We start from the raw sequence: 22,319 nt of genomic DNA on the forward strand, positions 1-22,319 counted from the left end.
ATCTAGAGGCCTTAAATTGGAAGAGTTAAAGGGTAGCAAGATTTTATATCAATAGGGTAATCTATTTATGCCTTTAATAAGATAAATCTAACTGTTACAAATGTAAATGATGTTTTTAAGCATCTCTGTTTTACTTTTTAGTGATAAAACATTTTTAAAAACTGAATTTTTAATGTACAAAATCGGACCCTAAATTTGCCTGTCATTGATACTACAAATTACAAAACACAAATGAACATAATTGACTAAAGGATGCAATTTTGTGGCTCTCACAATTTATTGTTGCGTAAATTATTATGGATTTTCCTAAATCTGTACCAGGTCTTATGCAATACGGACTTCGGGAAACATGAAAAAAAATTTAATAGCAAAGTTACACTATAAGTATTAGCGTCTTTTCCCCCTTACTTTTGTACTGCACTGTATGTGAGTTTTAATGCACTTGATCGATATAATAACTAATCCATGGATATAAAGGGATAAGACATTGGCCTGTAAATTGATTAACATTCTTAATAATGAAACACAAAATTGTCCCTTCTTTGGATGGCAAATAATGCTTTAAACTTTTTGGACACTCAACTTAATGAAATTACCACCCCATCAAAGTTCAATAAAAGGCCCCAACGAAAAAAAAAACGTTGTTATACGACTTTGGGCACTAGTGTAATAAACAGCCTAATGTCCCCTCACTCCCTGAAACTAATCTCTTTCTGTCTCAATTTTTTTCCCTGCATATTTCGTTTAATTTTGCTGAGTATGTTGAAGAACTCTCAATATTCTTGGATATAATCGGCCTTGTTGTATGCTTAATCGTCGATAGCAAAAAAAAGTTTTAGTATTACGAACATTTGCAGAATCGTAAAACTAATGTTAATTCTATTTTTGTTTTTATAGTCCACAGGAGGTAAATTTAAAACAATCAATTTCTTTATATAAGAAAATTTAAAATATAGTTTAATCTATTAAGAAGAAGGGCGTAAGGGCAAAGCCTTATATAAGCGAGTAAGGCAAGAATAGCCTAAAACTTAAATTTAAAAAAATGAGTTAAAACAATCTTAGAACCTTTGCGTAGCTTATCTGAAATGAAAAACTCAATAGGCTAAATGCCTAGTTTAAAATAAATGGAACAATTTTAACATAGTTGCATCATTTAACTAGCAGTTTAAAAAAGTCATAAAGAATCCACAAATGCTTAAATCAAAGAATGTTATCAATATTTAAAAGTGTTAAACTGTTTGTCTGTCTGTCTGTAAGTAAGCCTCTAGTTTGAGAAATGGTGATATATAGAGATGCTTGGCATCTAGTAAAAAGTACTATATTGACCCTGGCCTGACCTAGAACTGCCTGGTAAAGAAACTCTGATTTATATCTCTCGATACAGAAGAGTAAGTAAGGAACTTACTCAGAAAAGCGGCGATAGATATCAAGTAGTCCGAATATTTAAGCTAGTTTAACAACTACCTACAAGTTCAAATAAACACTAAAATATTTTTTCCAGCCTCGCTTCGATAACGATTAATTCCGATAGATTAAGATCTGTTTTCAGCCATATAGAAAAAATTATGTACAGCATTGTATTATATCCAGTTTTCTACAAATATAAAAATGTACAATTATACGGCATCTCGGGGCTAAAAAAAGGTTTAAATCATATAATTGTACATTTTAATATCCGCGGAAAGCTGTTAATAATACGATGCGATAAATAACTATTTAATAAAGATTAATTATGTTTTTGAAAATTTTTGGAAAAAATATTTGAAACTTAAGATAATAGAAAATATACAAAATATATACTGTACAAAATCTAACACTAAATTAACCCTCCATTAGTTGAGCTTTTAAAACATTTATTTGTATTTGCCCTCGCATTATCCTTTTAACAAGGACATGTATATTTAAACTATTGCAATATAATATCTGAAATTACAATGTCAAGAAAAAATTAAACTTCTAATCCAAACGAGAGTTATTAATAAGGCAGCTACATAAAGGAAGAAAGAGCAGGAATTTAAAGGGATAATACAACGACCAATAAATTGATGTACACATCAAATGATGATACAAAAAAATTACACCTTCTGTATATCACAATTAGTGGTTGAAACGTTTAAAAACCAAAGGAATCAACCAATAAGCATTCCAAAAAAAAGTCTTCAAGGTTGTTAAGCCCACGGATAAAAAAGCGATGTTATAAGACTTTGGGGACTAGATTAACAACACAATACCTTCCCATGACAGAGAGATTAACTAGCTTAGAGGTTAGTTGCATTTTTTCTCATTAAAAATTCTATTTTTGATGATATATTTCAAAGTTGTAGTGATAAAAAAAATAAACATAAAGAATGTTATTTCTACTTCTATTTGATCTCTATTGTCATGTAACACATTACAACTCTATTTAACCTCTATTGTCATGTTATGAATATTAATACTACTCTATTTAATCTCTTTTATACTCTAGATTGAGACGTGGTATGGAGGAGAGAAAAGTGATCCAATTCCACTACACAGAGTGGCCCTGTCATTCAAATCCTTTCAGCAATGCCCTACTGGAATTTAGAAGGTACATAAACACTTGATACCTCTCAAAAACACAAATTTTTTGGTTCATTTAAGCAATGAAGGGGGAAAAGTTTTGATTGAAAAATTTTATATGATGATGATGTTGGGTAGGATAAAAAATTAATTGACATCATTGAAAAATACATGCAATTTTATTACATACAATAAAAAAACAAAGCATAATTAAAAGTAAATTGATAGTATTACTACCTATATTGAATTCTATGAATCAAATTGTTCCTAGGCACTCAAACACAAACACACATAAAATTAAGACAAACTAACCACTCAGAAAATGTGTGAGGTGATAACTGCACATCACAAACAGATTTGAATTTGCCGTTTTGCAAATAAACTTTCTAAATTCCTCTTTTTAAAGTATTTTAAATTAAGTTTGAAATCCTTTTTGAATATTTGACATCAACTTTAGTCAAGTCAAAAAATCATATTCTACGAATAATATTTTTGGAATAAGTAAAAGGTTGTGAACACAAGAACAAAGTGCAAACATTGTTGTAATCAGTATCCAAAAATCAGATGAATAGGATGGCTATATAACATAATTTTTTTGTGAAATTGGTGAAAAATCAGCATGTTTTAAATGGATGCATGGACTTTCTGGTAACGATTGTAGAGTTTTAAATCGTACCTAACTACTACAGGAATCATCTTGCAAATTTTGAAATCGATATAACAATTTTAACATGTCTAATTAAACGAGCTAACCGTACGGACTGGCCGACCCTATTTATAGAAAAAAACTCGCTTTTAAAGATTATGGACTATGAAAGCTTGGAAAAACATGAAGCCTGTTTTATTTAAAAAAAAAAAAAAATATCTTTTTAAACTCTAGTATAAAAAATTATTTTCTTATCTTTATAATTAAATGAAAAAAAGGTGCTGAGATCTAAATCCAAAAATCATCTTCTAAATATTATCCTTTTAGATAAAAATGTCAAATATGATTTTCCACTAAATCATATTAAATGTTATTCTGACCAAAACTTTTGGTAGAATAATTGAATCTCTGTCAAAATGTTCCACATAATAAAATGATATTCTGTCAAATACAGAGATTCTTTACCAGGGCCCGACAACCGCGGCAGTTTTCAGCATTTTTTTTCTTTGTAACCCGCTGCAATGCACATGCAATTTTTACACTTTTGATCAACAACCACTCGCTATCTTAATCCGCACGACTAGAAGTTTTTAAAACATAACCACAATCAACCTCAATATTTTTGGAAGATTTTTCTTGTTCGTTTATTGATTGATAAAATTTTTCAGCACGTAACCAAAAAAAAATTCCGTCTATTTGTTAAAAACTGCAGTTTAGTCGCCAAATTACACGCTTTTTTCGGCTTTTTTTTTATAGTGAAGTTTACTGTCTTTCTATTTCTCTTCAATAAATGTAAATTTAATATAGAATATTTTACTTTTATTTACATTATTTATTATACTTATATTGAATCACCTAAAACTTTATTTAATTATGTGGATTAAGATCTCTGAAACTTGTATAATTGTAGGAGAGTCCGTCAAGTGATGAACCAGCATCCTGACACTCAAGATGGTCCTGTCATTGTTCATTGCAAGTAAGCTACATTTTTGTATATTAGTAGGTATGTCCTTGAGGCGGTATGGCGTTTTACTACTATAAAAATGACGTCATACAACATACTATTAATCAATTAGTCAATCATTGGACATTAGTATATGACGTCATTTTTCGTAGGCAATATAAAGTATAAATAGCTTCCTTATAAGTATTTTCGATGTCATATTCTCCCCATTACATCGAATTTGCATACTCAACTATTCACCGCATCCCTCATATTATCTCTCTTTTTAGACCAAACAAGTAAAATAACCATAATGTTTCTTGCTACGTTAGTTAAATTATCCTCAACCTCTCTTGAGTAATAACGTTTTTCTTGCTCATTTTGCTGTGTTATACTTATGAAGATAATAGTTCTTGTTTTTATTTTTGACTTCAGGTAAAAAAAGTTGGAAACAATATTTTTTTTACTTGTCACATCCCTTTTCCTATTCCACCAGACACATTTAATTTAATGTGGAAAATCATCTAAAATATACAAGGATAATGTTACCAGTTTATTAGATTTTATAAAGTATATTTAAAATTTAAAAGTAAATAAGTTCAGTGTAGTAGAATAGTATTTGTTTTGGTATCGGGCCTCTAAGTAAAAAATCATGTAAAAATTACCTAGTCATCTTATCAAATAAAAGTGTTTTTCTGTTTGTTAAGATCTCGCTAACCTCAGAGACAAATGAGTTCTATACTTTAGGCCCCATTATTGTTTGTAATTTAAGTGGAAGGATGGTTTTTAGCTTTTTTTCTGTCCCACCCCCATCCCTAGATTATTTTAGTACCAATATAAATCAATTGCATAATTATTATTCCTTTCAGTTTCTTTCATGCTTTGGATTTTATCATTCCTGTTAGAATTTTGGTACAATTAAAAATATATATATATATATTATTAGTGACGGCGCTGGAAGATCCGGCGTGTACTGTGCTATCGATGCCAACATCGAGTTGTGCGAGGAAGACGGTGTCTTCGACGTGTATGGGTACCTCAAGAAGATGAGAGGATTCAGACGCGGCCTTGTGGAAACATTGGTAAGTTCAGTTTTTTTTATTGTGTGTGATGCCCATATATGTTCTTTTTAAAAGCGAAGCTTTTCTATAATTAGGGTCGGTCCGTCCGTCCGTTACGGATAGCTTTTTTCGTTAATTTAGGCATGTTCTATTGTTCTATCGATTTCAAACTTTGCATGGTGATTCCTTTAGTAGTTAGGTACGATTTAGAAAGCGTAGCAACTCTATAATCATTACTAAAATTTCCGTACGTCCATTTTAAAAATGTTGATTTTTTAACTTTTTTAACAACAAATTTTTATTTGATCTAATCATCCGATTGATCTGATTTTTGGTATATTGATTCTTGGGAAAACAAAGTATAATGTTATAAGCGAAGCAACTCTATAATCAAGTCCTAAATATGTAAGTATGTCCATAAACATTATCCTGTATAAAGCAGTTTTTCAACAAATTTACTTACAATTTTGCTTCGACTCTTATACATTTATATTCTGATTATTCAGTTCTGACACTATATAGGTGTTCATGTCCGTTTGTCTTACCGTTTCAGTGCTTCGCTTTTATGGATGTTGTCATCCTTGTTAGAGAATAATTGCATATATAATTATATTATTTAAAAAAATATATTATGCTATTACACTTAAACTTGGCAATTATTCTATAAAAGTTTATTATTAAAGATATAGATACAATTTTTTGCAAAGTTATTATAACACAAAAACATGCAAAGATTTAAGTATGTAAAGAAAAATACATATGTATACATAAAAAAGAGCAATCGGTTGTCTTAACATTTTAAATGATAGTAAGACAGAAATTAGAATAAAAATTTGAATGATATGCATGTAGGTTGATAACTTCTTCCCAATATGAAAAGAAAATAAAACTTAGTTTTACAATGATGTCAAGTTAAATGTTAACATTTAAGATTCCTTTGCTTTCATAAGAATGTAGAGACATGCAATAGTATGAACATTATCAAGGATATAGGCATAGTTATTAAAGGAAAAATGCACTGAGAGAGAGAGAGATAGAGATAGAGAGAGAGAGAGAGAGAGAGAGAGAGAGAGAGAGAGAGAGAGAGAGAGAGAGAGAGAGAGAGAGAGAGAGAGAGAGAGAGAGAGAGAAAAGTAGACAGAGAGAGCTAGAAGCCGAGCCAATAAACACACAAAGCGTTACATAAAACAAACACAAAATTGCAGGGTATCTTCGCTATAATTTGTTGTTGAATTCAACATATCCTACAAATTTTTGAACCCGTCTCCCTGTACTACGAATTGCATGATATGAACATCAGAAATAAATCATTTTTCGTATTTATAGTGTTTAGACTTTTTACTCATGCAATGTCTTGGATATTTATAGAAAAAAACGATATACAAAAAAATAATTTAAGTCACTTAGACCTTAACAAAGTGTAAATTATAGTCTTCAAGGGTGGTTAAACCTCATTCCATAATTATTAAAGACCAGAGGTGGATTTTTTTAAAAGTGTAGCTGCATCGCTGGTGAGGAAAAACTTTTTTTTGAGAAAAACCCTCCAAAATCACATAAAAAATCTACAAAAATTAAACAAAAGCTTATGTTAATAATCCTTATATGATTTTATTTATGTTTTGTAGATTTTTCATGTGATTTTGGAGGATTTTTCAAAAAAAAAAAATTCCTCACCAGCGATGCAGCGACCCTAATTTTTTGTAAGAATAGACTTCAGTAAAACTTTTAAATAACAGACATACCTACAAAAAAAATATTTTAATGTCATATAAAATATATTTTTTTCTTTTTTGGTTATAAAATGGTTAAATTACGTAATATTAAAGTAAAATTTGTACAGGATCAATACAAGTTTATCTATGACACGCTGGAGGAATACTGCAGAGGTATTGACTCCAGGTTTCCAGTAGCCGAGCTGGCAAACAAAATCAAGGAGAAAACGGTCAAGGACAAAAAGTTGAAAAAGAATGTTTACGCGCTAGAATATTCGGTAATTTTTTCAGGGTGAAATGAGAGTGTGGAGTTTTAAAGTGATTTTTTTACCCCGGAAGAGTGCATACCCCTGAAGCAACGCTATACCCCAGAATATTTTAAACCCTTTGCAAAAACCTAAAATTAATTAACATGTCAAAAGTGTGATTTACCCTGAGCAAAACTAACAAGGATGATTATGTATAAAGAACGAAACAAAAACAAGCTGACAATATTTTCTGACAAATTTTTAGTCTATTAAAACTATCAATAGATAACACTTGTTTGCAAGAGCATTTTATGTTATTCTCAACCACCAAAATAGTAAGAGTCAAATTTGTAACGGACGTATATCCTGAATAATAGAATAGTTGTGCTATAAGCAAAACATCATTCAATAATATTATTGACTTGGTTCATGTTTTTAAAAGTTAAACTTTGATTTATCAATAATATTATATGTAATGGAAAATTCATAAATAATATTTTTAAAAGCTATTTCTTTCAATTCAATCTTTTACATTTTCCATGACTTTCTATATTCTTATTTATATCATACAACAAGTATAATTATGTTTTTAAGCAGAATTTAAAATAAAAGTAAGTTTTTGGTTGGCAAAGTTGATATCACTATTTACAACTTATTATTTTCAAAATTGTTACAAAAAATTGTGTTGTCAATTCACTACAACTACTTGGACTTATTAACGTACAAGTTGGACATGCCATATTTATAGAGTACCTGCGCAACTAAAGATGTTTCCTCTGCTTTGAAAGTTTCTGATGAAAAAGATATTAACTCTGGCATTCTCATAAATTGAAAGTTTTTACGGGAATGAAAGAAAATCAATTTGAATTTATTAATCAACTTCATTTGAAGATTATTTAATGTCTTTCAGTTTCCATTGCTACATTTATATAAGTTTGTCGTTTTGTGTGTACTTGCTGTTAAGTACCTAGGCTTGTACCCACATCTTTTAGTTTTAAAAAGAAAAAAACTTTTCAGGTTTGATGTCAAAAATAAATAAAAACCTTCTCTAAGCTATTTATTAACTTAACTATTAAGAGAACCATATAGATCCAGTGGTTTTTTTTAGCTACATGTGGACAACCTGTTACTTTTGAATAAGAATATGGATGAGATACTATCATAGAAATATTGTTTTAATTACGGCAGATGTTCAACTTGAAACTAAACAATAAAAAAATATATTCATCACATATTGCATTTGGTGACTTTTCTCAATAAAGCCCTTGAATTTTAATCAAGAACTATTTTTGGTGTCTAATATTAAATAAAAGATTTCTTTCTTATATATTTTTCTTCAACCTAAACTCTTTTTTTCCCTAATATTTTGTGTGAGCAGTATAAAGTAGACACAAATTAAATTTGATGCTCTAATTCCCTGTTTCCCTTTACAATTTACCACCAAAATCCTCTGGTGTGCAATCATTTCCACAACTGAAGCACATTATCAAATTATCAAAGCCGCATGAATGTTATTAAAAAAAGCACTGTCGACTTCTTTTTTTACTTGTGATGAAACATTCCCTAATATGCTAATGTGCATTTTTTGCGAAAGTTAAATTTATCAAAAAATGAAATGCGGAATTAAATGCACACCAAAATCCTGTATCATCAAAGAAAGTGGTGAGATTTACAAGCTTTACAAAATAAGATATATTTTCTCGGGTTTTTACTAGAGTACTTAAATTTAGGTTAGTCATATTGGTTCAAATATAGTATCATTTAAAAGATTATATTAAAAGGTTTAAATCTACGTATATACAATGGGCATAATTGTCCTTGTTGATAAGTGTATATTAATTTTGGTTTGCTTTAAATCTCTAGATGTTGAAGGTAAAATTTGAAGGTCAGGTCAATTACCTTTTATACTTGTTTATGGCAATTTTCAGGGATTAAGAAGTCGAAGAATTTTTTTTCTAAACTCAAAGCCATTTTTAAAAAAAGATACGTTTAACTGTTTTTTTTTCTAGATAGCCTTACATTTTTTAAAAATTATGGTAAATTATATTTCTTTCATTTCATTATTTTATCCAGAAATATAAAGGGATAAGATAATACATTTATGTACATTCTAATATGATACACAAAATTACCAATACTGTAGATTAGAATTAGTGGTTAAAACGTTTGGACACTCAACTTAATAAACCAACCTATAAAAAAATCAATAAAAGTTCCCAAAGATGATGAGCCAAAAAATTAGGAAACGTTATTATAAAACTTTGGGGACTAGTTTAATAATCACCCTAATGTCTCCTCATACCTGATTATATCCCTGTTCCGATTCCGTTATGTCTATGAATACAAGCCTTCGGTATTTCCAGCTGCCAAGTTAAACTCTGCTACACTGTCAATAAGATATCCCCGCAATAATAAAACTTATTACAGTGATTGAAAGCAATTTTTTATAGTAGGTTTTTATTACATCTATAATTGCATAAACTAGAAGCTCCTTACAGTGCCTAAAAAAAATGACGTCATAAAATATAAATGACCAATGATAGGCCAAAACACAGACTAAATTACCAATGGCAGGCTAGTATACATTTAAGTATGGCGTCACTTTTTTCTAGGCACTATAAAAAGCTTTCTAAACTATCATAAATTAGTTAGTGAAAAATTCAAATTTACATCAAATGCTTTGTTTAATTCAAAGTGTCATTATTTAAATTTCGGCATATTTAATACAATTCTTGAAAAGTAATTTTTCAAAACGAACAATAGAGTTTTTTTATATCAATAAATTCAATGCAATTTTAAGTCAGTCTGAAAAATAATAATTACTATTTAAAGAAATAAAATGCAATTTTCTACTTTAGTATTTTTTTAGAGTGTACCATTAAAGATTTACAAGTTTTGGCAGGTACTCGCCAAACTAGAACAGTATACAAATACAAACATAAACTTTGTTTATATTTCAAATGTATAGAAGGAGAGCGGTGTTTAAATTCATTCAAATAATAGATTTTAAAAAATAGAGATATATTTAAATATTTATAGTACAGCTGCTCAATGGTTGGTTGGGGTCTTTGACTGTCTATCCGTCTATCAATCTATTTCACATAAGTTTGTTGGTCTACTATTTTTTATTGTCATAAATTAATGATTATTCAATTAAATTTATTAAATTATTTCTGTTCATCGGTTAATTATTATCCTTTTAAATTGCAATGAAAATAAAGTTGGTTTATTTATTTTTTAATGCTAATGTTCGATTCATGGACTAAATATCCATTCCAAATCAGCACCTAAGCAATGTTATCGGTCATAAAAAAATTAATAATTTAATAAAGTATGTAAAAAAAAGGGATATAGAGAAAGTAAGACATAATGCAAGACATATAAATCCCATTGTCTTACTCCTCTATATCCCTGGACCCTGAGTGTCCCTGAAAACAAGTTTTCAACAACCCCTATCCCTTTGTCCCTGTATTGATGCTTATTTTGACAAAAGAGGTGTCCAATCAAATTCAATATTTTTGGTGTTTCATAGCTTCTGCATAATAACAGGTGTGTTTAATTTTTGCCAAAATCAATATAAAGACCATATTGCAAAATGTCAAGAATATCAAAATAGCTAAATGTCACAATTTACATTAAAATCATTTGCTTTGCTACAATGCTTTTAGTGATTGTAGATATTTGCTATTGGCAAATTTAAAATATATTGAATTTTATGCGCAAGTGAAGAAACACTAACCCATGTCTTTTAAAATAATATTATAAAATTTACAAAAAAAATTAATTATTATGATTTTTTGATGAATTTTGTATTGAATTTAATTGGACCCCTTTTGCGTGTGGAACTGCCTGCTTTTACTTGACTAACTAACCCTAGGACCAGTACAAGTTCATCTACGACACCATCGAGGAGTATGTGGTGTGTGGGAGCTCACATTTTCATGTGCAACACTTGTCCGACACACTGAAGCACAAGTCTATCAAGACAAAGCAGGGCAAGAAGAAATTGAATGAGTATGAGTCAGAGTATGCGGTAAGTTTTTTAGGCAAAATTTAAAAACATAAATTGGACAATTTTGAAAGGGTTTTTCATCAAAGTGCTTAGTTGAGCACAGAATCCCCCCCGCTCCTACCTAATTTCTATTTTTTAGATTAGGCAAGGTTATATTGAGGTTAGCCACGCAGGGGTAGATCCTCCCGCAGGGTTAGAGGTTAGGCATGAACAACAAAATACTGTTTTCTTTATTTTTAATTCATTTTAAAATGTTGTTGAAGACCAAATAGTTTCTTAAGCTATGAATATTTATAGAGAACATTTTAATTTACTTTTTAAATATTCTTTAAGTTTATGTTTAAATTTGAATTTTAATGAATATTTAATATAAGAAATATCCAGGTATAGTTATTGTGTAGTCTGAATGGTAAGAAATGGTGCAGAATATATTATAACCCATACATCCTGTGTTAAATTTCCCCACTAACATGAATTTTTAATGTTTTAAAGTTTTCATCCTCCGCGAACCCTTTTTTCTGATATTACAACTCTGTTTTAGTTTTTTCATTTGTTTGTATTGTAGCATTTCTATAATTTGCTTTTATGTAATAATGCACAGATAACAATTCATTTTATATGTTAAATAAAACATACCTTATGAATTCGTAAATAAGTTTTAGTATGGGCCAAAATCAAGTTGAAAATTGAATATTGAAATATTATTTACTGCTGCTATGTCAGACATGAAGATATAATAATTTCTTGACTTATTAACAGGCACAACTTATTTCCATGCACTGTGATAATTGTTGTCAGTATTGTTTTTCATCACCGACTTGTTACAACTTCCAGCTAAGGGTTGAAGAAACTTTAATAAAGTTGGTTTTCTTTAATATTCCTGTGAACGATTTCATCCTTGTTTGGAAAGTTTAACAATTTATTTTCCTATGTTTACATCATATTTTTCAGTTCAGTTTTGTAACAAATAAATATTTTTTTTTCATTTTTAGAAGGGTTGTCGTAATGAAAAAATGAATCATTTTCCAATTGTATTATGGCAGATTCTGAAATATGTAGCTTCTAATTTTGTTATTATTATGAGCCTATTCCTAAATCTCCGATTTCAATCAGACTTTCCAATTATTTTCTCCTTTTATAACTTCAAAATTTGATGACGTAACGGCTAAACTAATATATATGTATGGTGTATATAAACAATTTAAGTGAAATTTATCCGCAGTGGAGGTAGAAAATTTGCGCAAATAGTTTGCAAATCAAAGAAAAAATTACGCAAAATCCCAACTATTTGATTTATTCCTCTTATATTTTCTCCTTCTATAAAGTAAAGCAATTTAATTATATGACCTTTATCTGGTATTCTAACTGTGCTTGGCTTTGGGTTGTGTCTTTTCATTAGACAATGCATGACCCAAATATAACTAAAAGGTGGGAAATTTAATTTGAAACTTTCAAACTCTTTCTGAAAAAAAAATACTTTGAATTGAGCCGAATAGTTTCAAAATATCTTTAGGTAGACCGATAATTGACAATGAAAGTTAAATTTTTACCCTCTATTTTCAACTGTACACATTTTGTGTAATAGGATACTTTTAAAATAATAGTAGCATTAAAATTAAGTAACATATTTGTAATTTTAAGATTTAATACAAATTTATTTTATAATTTAGTTGATTTGTAACCAGACCCCCAGATTTACTATTGGTGACTGCGCCGCTGGTCACAGGGCTGATAACAGAGATAAAAACAGAAATGTACTCATTGTACCTCGTAAGTATTCTATATTAATCATTCTTGAGTAACAAAATGATGATTATGATTATCAAAAATATAGCCTAACAACTAAAATAACAAAGTGATTGTTCATAGTTATTTCTCGTATCGTATTATAAACGACTTTCAGCGGATATAGAATGTACAATTATAAGATTAAAACTAGTTTTTTTTAGCTGGTGCCTTTGGCATCTCGGGGCTAAAAAACTAGTTTTAATCTTATGGTTGTACGTTTCTATATTCGTAGAAAACTGGATATAATACGATGCTAGACATAGTTTTTTCGTATGGATGAGAACCGGTTCCTATCCACCGGATTCGAATGAATACGAGAAAATATATTCTTAAATCCAGAAGTTAATGAGAAAACATGGACTACCTTTAATAATATGTGACACATATTTGATTTTCAAAATGCGCCATTTCTATTATGAAAAGATGTAAGATTGTTGTTTGTCCAATCTCACTAGCCAATGAACTGATTAAGTTCTTGAATACAGGGAAGCTTCACATAGGTCTCGCGATTTTTAGTCTTATGATGTTTATTTTGTAATTTTAATGCTCATGTGCTAGAAGTTCTAGACGCTAGTGATGAATTAGGAGGAATTGAATTTAAAAAAATATTAAATGTTTTGTTAAAATCAAACTAAATCTATAATATACTAGAATAATGTCTTAACTTTCTAAAAATAATGTTAAAGATAGAAAATGATGCTTGAGATAAAGGAGACAGAAAGCAATACTGGGTATGAGTCCTCTGGGACTTGTATGTATCTCAAAGACAATAATATTTAAGATTAACTTCAACTAAACCCGACTAATCTAGACTCTTGGTCAAAACAGAATAAGTTTATGTTTAATATAAATTAAGATTATTCATTCAATACAATATGCAAGAATTAACACACAACTTTAGAAATACAATCCTGATATAGAAGTAACAGGATGTCTGTCTACATGTGTGTCTATATGTCTGTGTGTAGCGAAGGATCTTGCTAACTAATAAACCAATATGGTTCTCCTTTGCTTTGAAGTTTCTTAAAGGTCCAGGGAAATTGTATAACTATTGGGAGATTTAATTTTATCTCAACGAATAGAAAAATAAAGGAAGATGTCATATCTTTTTACATAAAAATTAATTGGGCTACATTACCTTATTCTTATCCTCAATCGACTTATATCTGCAAAACATATAGCTCATAAGTTTAGTAAAAGAATAAACGAATAAATATTTAATAATAAATATATCAAATTTGAAAATTTTATTGTATTCTTCAAACAATCTTTTATATTTTGTATTGAGTCTATTTGAATAGAAACTTAGCATATTTAACAACAAACATCATAGAAAGTATATTATGAAGAATAGCTGAATCATATTCTCTTTCATGATTAATCATTTCTTTTGTTACAAAACTTATAAGAATGAAAATATATGGATGTTTTAAGTGTAAACATTTTACAAAATATATTAATCTTATTTGCAAAAGAGTAAATGATGAAAAAGATGTTTGCATCCAATAGTAGCAGAGCTTTTTGAAACGATAAACTAAATACTGCGTAATATATAAAGATAGATAAATATATAGATAGATATATTAATATATATTCAAAAGAATTTAAAATAGAAAAATAGCAAAGGAGAATTTTGCGTTTCTAACCGACGGAAATGATAAATTGGACACCAAAAATCAAACGATTCCATTTAAATCTTATAAAAGAAACCCTAGCTTTAATATGAATTAAAAATAAAAGGTGTAAACCTTTAATTCTAACCAGGGCTTAGCAACCGCGAACCCAGCCTCGCATAAGCCTCAAATTTAATCCAGCTTGTGTGCAAAAAAAAATTCTGAATAGCTGGATTGTCTGTTTAGGAAAAGGTTTAGACATCCCACTTAATGTATAAGTTTTAATATTACGATTTCTTGGCTGGCACTTGGCTGCCGAGCCCTGATTTAATAACAACACAAACAATTCAATTACTGTACCTAAATACTGTTGAAATTTGATCAGGCATGAGAGAATACAGACAGCAATATTATTGTCTTTTAGTGTCACGCTACTAATATTAATTAATAATTTCTTGATTTTTTTCAGCTGACAATTTCCGTCCGTACATCACATCTTTCCAGGGGAACAACTGTACTGACTACATCAATGCTGTCTTCGTTGACGTAAGTATTCTCTCATTTGTAGAGTAGCCTCTCTACCTAAGACATTCATACTTTATTAAGCGTTTTTCCTCTAGGTATATTTATGAGAACAAAATCCCCCCTCTCCGCAGAATTTAAAAAATAAATTGAAAATATCACTTTAGGTTAGGTTATATTGATTTCTGGGTAACCCAGTAAGGTTAGGACACCATTAATTGTGAAATGGTTTATTGGCATAATTTTGTTGTAATAATTGTCAAGTTTTTTTGCGGTTTTTTTATTCTTGTTATCTAAAAGAAAGTTTTAAGATAAATGTAGAAATAACATCTAAAACACATCAACTCCATTTCTATTTGAGAGGAAAGTCGTGTTTTATTCCAAGTAAATACATGCTTGAAAGTAAAAAGTTTGAAGAAAATAGTACAAAATATCTATTTAATAGAAATTAAATTATAGTATATAGTGAATCTATTCTATGATAATATATCCGTCTGTCCGTCCATCAAGACATAAAATAGGTAAACCCCAGAATGAATAATTCTAGATTTTAATATAATTTATATTATCTTTTTTAAAATAGATATTAAATACAATCTTCAGTTGATTTCAATTGTATTTCCAAAACTACAACAGATAAAAATTGGGTTGCGCAAGAAAAATTATTCAAAGAATTAATAATGTTTAGGGTTACACACATCCCAGAGAGTACATAGTGACCGAATGGCCCGTGGTATCAACCTGTTCAGACCTCTGGTCTTTGGTATATGATCATGACTGCTCTGCTGTTGTTGTTCTCTGCAACCCTTCACCAGGAGTAAGTAATGTAAGTGTTGTATGTTGTTTAAATCACCACAAAAGAAATCCGCTAAAAATCACCATACTTATCAGGGACGTCCAAGCTTTTATATAAGAGGGATAAAATCAAGGCTTTAAATAATTTGAAGAGGGTAATCTGATGTATCTTTTTTTTATTTTAAGGGGGGTAAACTGAGTTTTTTTTGGAGGGGGAGGGGTGGGGGGTAAACTAAACTACTAAACATCCCACCCTTGGACGTCCGTGATCCCTTTGTACACACCTTTTATACACTATCGAAAACTCTTATTTGTTATGTTCTGAACGTTGTTTTTAATCTTCTTTTATTGGGGTATGATACATGGAGTTTATATAGTTGCCCTGCAAGCTTTAGGTTTTCTGATTTGGTTATTGTAGGGCAAGGGAGTCTTAGAACCCAATAATTTTATTAGAAAAAAGTACACATTTTTTTATGGTCTAATTTTTAATAAAAGTATCTTTATGTAATTTTTCGTTAAATTCTAAATTGATTTAAAAAATAAAAAACTTATTTGCCCTTTCATATGAAATCAAAAGTACATTACTACAACAAATATAGGTTAAACAAACAAAATAGAAATTCATTTTAGAATATGACATTCATTTTTTCATTCTTACAACGCAAACCTTCTCTTTTAATATTTGATTTTTACGTTTTTCATTTACTTGATGTTTATTTATGTGCTTTTACTTTAAACCTATTTTGGACCACCAAAACCACCCTCCCCTCCCCTACTTACATAAAACATAATTATAGTCACATTGGTCCATTTGCAATATGAGAGAAAAAGACTTTATTATTGTTTTATTAATTTAGAAAATATATTTATGAAACCTTATACTTTAGTACCCTACTCTTTATACACAATTTATTACTGATATGCTCATCCTTGTTCCTTTTATTTTTATTTTTGTTATTTTACATGTTTACAGGGGGGGGTGTGTAAAGGTATATATACAGTTTGTATGGCAGATTCAACAGATAATGGTCTCACACTGAGAATGTTTTTATAATGCTGGCCCGACAATTCATAATATAATATATGGATACAGACTTTCAAAATATATTAACCTTTTTCATTTTTTAACGAATTCAACAATATCAGATAAAAGCCAGGGTATTTCATGATTATATGACCCTTAAAAAAGTATATTCTTCCAATTTAAAAAGAATAACACTAATATTAACAGAAAGTTGATAACAAAATAGATGTTTTTATTTGAATGCCATCTGCCCATTTATAAATTAAATTTTAAAATACTGCGTTATTTAAAGCTAGTGAAATGATTAAAAATAAAACCTCTAATCCAAGAGTTTCTAATACCATTATTGTAAGGCTGATGTGGGAAAATATGTTTACCTTAGAAAGCAAATCCTATCAAAAGAAAAGAATTCGAGCAACAGATATGGGATTACAACAATTTATTTTATTCTCTACAAATTTATCCTATTTAAATGAATTTAGAAAATATTTAAAAGAATGAATGCGTTGGTATTAAATTCACATTAAAAGATAATCTAATTCAGAATTTTGAGATAAATTAAACAGGAAACTGCTGCTTACAAAAATGTATATTATAATCAATTGCTTTGTTAAATTCAAATTGTCTCTAATAGAAAAATTATTAATTAATAAGAAACTTTTCTTAATTTTAAACTTTAAAAGTCGAATAGATTTTTGATTTCTGTGTTTCATAAAGTTTATTTATTTACTCTAAACCATATACACCATACTTTTAATTAAATCTACAATAGAGAAAATTTAGAGACTTTGATCAACTTAATAAAAATGTTTGTGTGTCTTTTTCAGTCCTATCCATCATTCTGGCCAGAAAATCAGAAGAGCAAGAAGTATGGACAAGTTTTCACTGTTGAATATGTATCTCACAACCATTATCCTAATATCAGGTAATTAGGGATATTAGTGATTATTAGGGAGAGTAAGAAGTATAGACAAGTTTTCACTGTTGAATATGTATCTCATAACCATTATCCTAATATCAGGTAATTAGGATTATTAGGTATATTTGGAAGAGTAAGAAGTATGGACAAGTTTTCACTGTTGAATGTTTAATTCATAACCAATGCCTTAATTTAAGGTAATTAGGGTTATTAGGGATTATCAAGCTTACTAGGGAGAGTTACAAGTTTCAAATTCACTACTAGACCCAGTATCCTAATATAATAAAATATTTTTAAGAATATTATGAATCAGCTTTCAGTTATGGGTGTAGCCATTTGGAGGCTTACCTGAAAATCCTGTTGATACTGAGATTTTTTTCTTTAGATTTACTGACATACCTACCGACAAACCACAATACGCACATCTAGTTTTATAATTAGAAAAAGAAAAATATATCAAAAGAAAAAAAATATTTCCGTTTAATATATTTCATTAATTAAGCTGATTAGTTGAATATTAACTGAAAAGTTTTAATTAAAAATAAATAGTAATTTGGGAAGCAAATTAATTATTTTTTTTAATTATTTGATTATTTGAAGGTCCTGGATATTCAAGATTAATAAGAAGATTGTTTCTCTGACAGAGTTGATGGCAGGTGTCAAGGCTCCAAGTAAAACCTGCCAACTTTTCCAGCTGATGTGCTGGCCACAGGTACATATTATTTTATTATAGGTGTCCCATGTACATAATTTGATAGAAAGTGTCTCAGGTATATAAAATTTTTGGTGAAGATTCCCTACATTGATAAACATCCAATTTACTAAGTCCATTGGTCTTTCATTTGCTACAAAAGACATATAAAAGTACTTTGATTTTCATTGTGATTTAATATAATATTGTTAATCAGTGGGATGATTCTACTAATTTTCAACATTTAGGGTTACAAAGTGCCAACCTCAACGAATGCTCTGGTTGAGCTGATGAACATGGTCGAGAGATGGAGGCAGAGAACAGACTATGGTCCTGTTGTTGTTGTCAGCCAGGATGGTATCTCCAGGTATGTATTATGGTGTTGTTGTTATTGTCAGCCAGGATGGTATCTCCAGTTATGCATCATGTTGTTGTTGTTGTCAGCCAAGATGGTATCTCCAGGTATGTTTAATGGTGTTGTTGTTGTCTACTTGTTTACAGAATAGTAGGCATCCACTGTCTTTGACAGGATATGTTTAATATCAGGGAGGGAGGGAACATTGGGCTGTTTATTAAACTAATCCTCAAAGTCTTATATTAACGTTTCCTTATTCGTTGGCTTAACAACTTTGGAGACTTTTATTGAATTTTAATGGGTTTTTTCATTTAGTTGATTGTCTAAACGTTTCAGCCACTATTTGAGGGGTAATTTTGTGTATCATCATTAGGGATATACATCAGTTTATCGGCAAATGTCTTATCCCTTTAGATCTCTGGTTTAATATCCTTTTGTAATTCTATCTATTTATCTAGATGTGGTGTATATTGTGCTGCTAATGCCTGTATAGAGCAAGTTATCCAACATGGCGAGGTTGATGTATTCCAGGCTGTCAAAACTGTCAGGAGACACAGGCCACAACTTGTTGAAAACTTGGTAAGATCCATATTTTTTTTTTTAAAAGAACCTGGAATTTTAGCCATTTACCCGAAAGTGCCTTGTCGAGCACTAAAAACCTCACTCCCTTAATTTAGATTTTTGGTAGTTTAGATCATTTTAGGTTAGATTATGTCTGGTACTTTGAGGGAAATCAACTAACGATTTTTTTAATGAATATTTCTTATAGGCATCTTTTCTAAATTTATTTGTCTTTTGGTCTGTATGTAATGCTATGGGAGACATTAAATTTATTCTAATTTGTTTAAAATCTTTGCTGATGTCACCCTTATATCAATGAAATAAATTTTTGTTTTATTTCAGACTGAATATAAATATTGCTACGACCTGGTTCTCCACTACGTACTACACTATCTACATAAAGAACAAGCTAAATAGTTCCACACTATCCTAACAATAAATACCCCAATAACCATCAGCTTACACAGTTTTAGTCCCTAAAGAGGTTTATAAGAATTCAAACTTTAAATCTTTATATTTTAGAAATGATAGATATCAGGTTTTAAGCCATAGAAATAGTAACTATAGTCTATGAAAGGTTTTAAACTGCTGAGCGGTTTAAACTTGAAATAGATTTCTTTTTAAAAATTCTGTTAAAATCTATTGTTTTGCTAATTTACAATATTTTTCTACAAAACCATTTCTTTGTGATATAAATTATATTATTTTATTATATTTTGTAATTTAGGGACTATTAAAAAAAACTTCCCCTCCCTTTGTAATTCTAGAACCCTTTATTTAAAACAAAATTAATATTATTTTGTAATCAAAATATCTTTCTGAACAATAGTAAAGAAAATTTAATGAAACGTAAAATATTTTTGAATACAAAATTTTGCTTTATATTAAACTAATTGTACAAAAAGAAATGAAAAGCATAATTAATTGAGAGAAAATATTACAAATATAATTTATCATGAAAATAAAATGTGATCATGATAGAATAGTTGAGATGTAAAAAATTAATTTTTATAGTAAATGTAACAATTAAACATACCTATACATATTACAAGTAGTCAAAATATAAATATCTCTACCTACATAAAATAATCATATTAAAATATAAATCTTTCTGGTATACATATTATAAATAAGATCTTTAATAATTATCAATAGTTTTCAAGTAATATATAGGACTGCTATTTTTATCATGTCTAAAAATCATTTTATATGTAAGAGTCTTTAAATTTAAAAGTCTTATGTAATATGTCCTTCTTATATAATGTGTAATATTAACGAAACTATTTTTGAAGTATTTACATTTAAGATATTTTTATATGCTCTTTAAGTGAATGTTATTCTAGTAATATATATTATTAATTATATTCTATTAAATCCATGTACATGTACATTTTTTTTATTTAATTATTATTTTAGATGTTTTTTTTTCATAAAATAATACATATATAAAAACAACTTTTAAACTTCAACCCCCAATTTAAAAGAAAACTAATTCAAGGAACCTCATAAAACAACATAAAGAAACCTTATTTCTTCTACCTAATTTTTCTCGACACCCTGATTTTTTTTCGATTTTTTTTGTACAAAATGATTTACAAAGCTCGGCAGTCGCAAGTTAATTGCTACTTCAAAATAATTTTTTTGCGAACAAAATAGCACATTAGGTACAAGTTTAAACATTAAGAAAATATCAAAAGGGATAAATGTTCTATTATCAAACGGCTTATCAAAAACTGACACACGGCTGCCGAACCTTGTATAATACCATTTGTAAAAATAAATTGGCTTTACATACATTTTTTATTATCAATTCATTTTCAATGCTTTTTGAATTCTCTAAAATCTAAAACATTTTTTTAAAACAGCCAAAATCCAATTCTCATAGTAAATAAATGTTTAGAATTAAAGTGCAATTATATTTTCTGAGAAAAGTTTATTGTAATAATGATATGATAGATATAATGCCATATATTGTCAAATAAATATACCCAATGTTTAGCAAATTAGTTGTTGCTCATTCTAATTCAATTTTAGAGCAAAGCTACTCTACATGTAATATTTGGACGTTTGCACAGATTTTTTGTTGGTAGTTCCTATCCAGGGATCTAAAGGGATAAGACAATAGGCTATAGCCAATAAATTGTTACATTGATACACTAAACTACCTCTTTTATAGATTACAATTAGTGCTTAAAACGTATGAACCTGATTAACAAGATAATAAAAATTCAATAAAAGTCCCCAAAGTTTTTAAGATAAAGAATAAGAAAACGTTATTACAGATCTTTGGGGACTAGTGTAATAAACAGCCCTGTGTCCCCTCTTCTTGGTTTCCATCTCTTCTTTAACAGTTTAACACATAAAAAATGTGCTAGATTGCATGAATAAGGACTTTTACTTCCAGAGAAAGATATTGCAATCAAAGAATTAGTTTTTTTTTGTAAAAAATTGTGGAAAGTGACTGTTAACCTCTTGAAGAGAGATATACTTCGTACACAACAAAAATTAAGTTGCAAGTAAAGAGCCATGCTAAAATATTTATAATTCTATTACAAAAAAAATCTGGAAGCTGGTCCAAATTCGTATTTTTGACCAATGAGCTGTTAAATTGGAAAATTGGTATCTTTCATATTTATACCAAGAATATAAAGGTTTGCCTAAATATTTAGAAATGTATGTCTTTTTTTTTAAAAAAGATTAAAAAAGGTTAATGGGCTTTTTACTTTTTAATGTGCCTCCTCTAGAAAACTCTTCTTTTAAATGTCATTTTAGTTGAGTATAACAAAATATTATTCTTATGAAAATAAGTCTCATGAGATTGTTTTTCCATCAATGTTTTTATTCATTTTTCCGCCAAATATATTAAAGTTTTTATTAGAGCCAATGAT

At 28.9% G+C, this 22,319-nt stretch overlaps 1 protein-coding gene across 13 annotated transcripts in view; it reads left to right on the forward strand.

Moving 5' to 3' along the window:
* The window catches only part of Ptp36E (protein tyrosine phosphatase 36E), a 72,270-nt gene extending 50,836 nt beyond the window's left edge, over positions 1-21,434 (forward strand). For 4 of the 13 annotated variants that reach the window (XM_080163244.1, XM_080163263.1, XM_080163303.1 and 1 more), the window contains 12 exons: positions 2,468-2,569; positions 4,098-4,163; positions 5,077-5,212; positions 11,029-11,184; positions 12,834-12,933; positions 15,034-15,110; positions 15,775-15,912; positions 17,733-17,830; positions 18,425-18,536; positions 18,764-18,882; positions 19,329-19,449; positions 19,774-21,434. In XM_080163244.1, the coding sequence (XP_080019370.1) occupies positions 2,468-2,569; positions 4,098-4,163; positions 5,077-5,212; positions 11,029-11,184; positions 12,834-12,933; positions 15,034-15,110; positions 15,775-15,912; positions 17,733-17,830; positions 18,425-18,536; positions 18,764-18,882; positions 19,329-19,449; positions 19,774-19,848 (1,300 nt within the window). In that variant the 3' untranslated portion in view covers positions 19,849-21,434. Of the gene's footprint in view, positions 1-2,467; positions 2,570-4,097; positions 4,164-5,076; positions 5,213-7,031; positions 7,182-11,028; positions 11,185-12,833; positions 12,934-15,033; positions 15,111-15,774; positions 15,913-17,732; positions 17,831-18,424; positions 18,537-18,763; positions 18,883-19,328; positions 19,450-19,773 lie in introns of all 13 variants that reach the window. The other 9 variants (XM_080163251.1, XM_080163278.1, XM_080163319.1 and 6 more) reach the window with 3 other exon arrangements.
* Positions 21,435-22,319: the final 885 nt, after the last annotated feature.

Source organism: Acartia tonsa, chromosome 1, assembly GCF_053477335.1.
Source record: "Acartia tonsa isolate MP-2025a chromosome 1, ASM5347733v1, whole genome shotgun sequence".
Classification (NCBI taxonomy): domain Eukaryota; kingdom Metazoa; phylum Arthropoda; class Copepoda; order Calanoida; family Acartiidae; genus Acartia; species Acartia tonsa.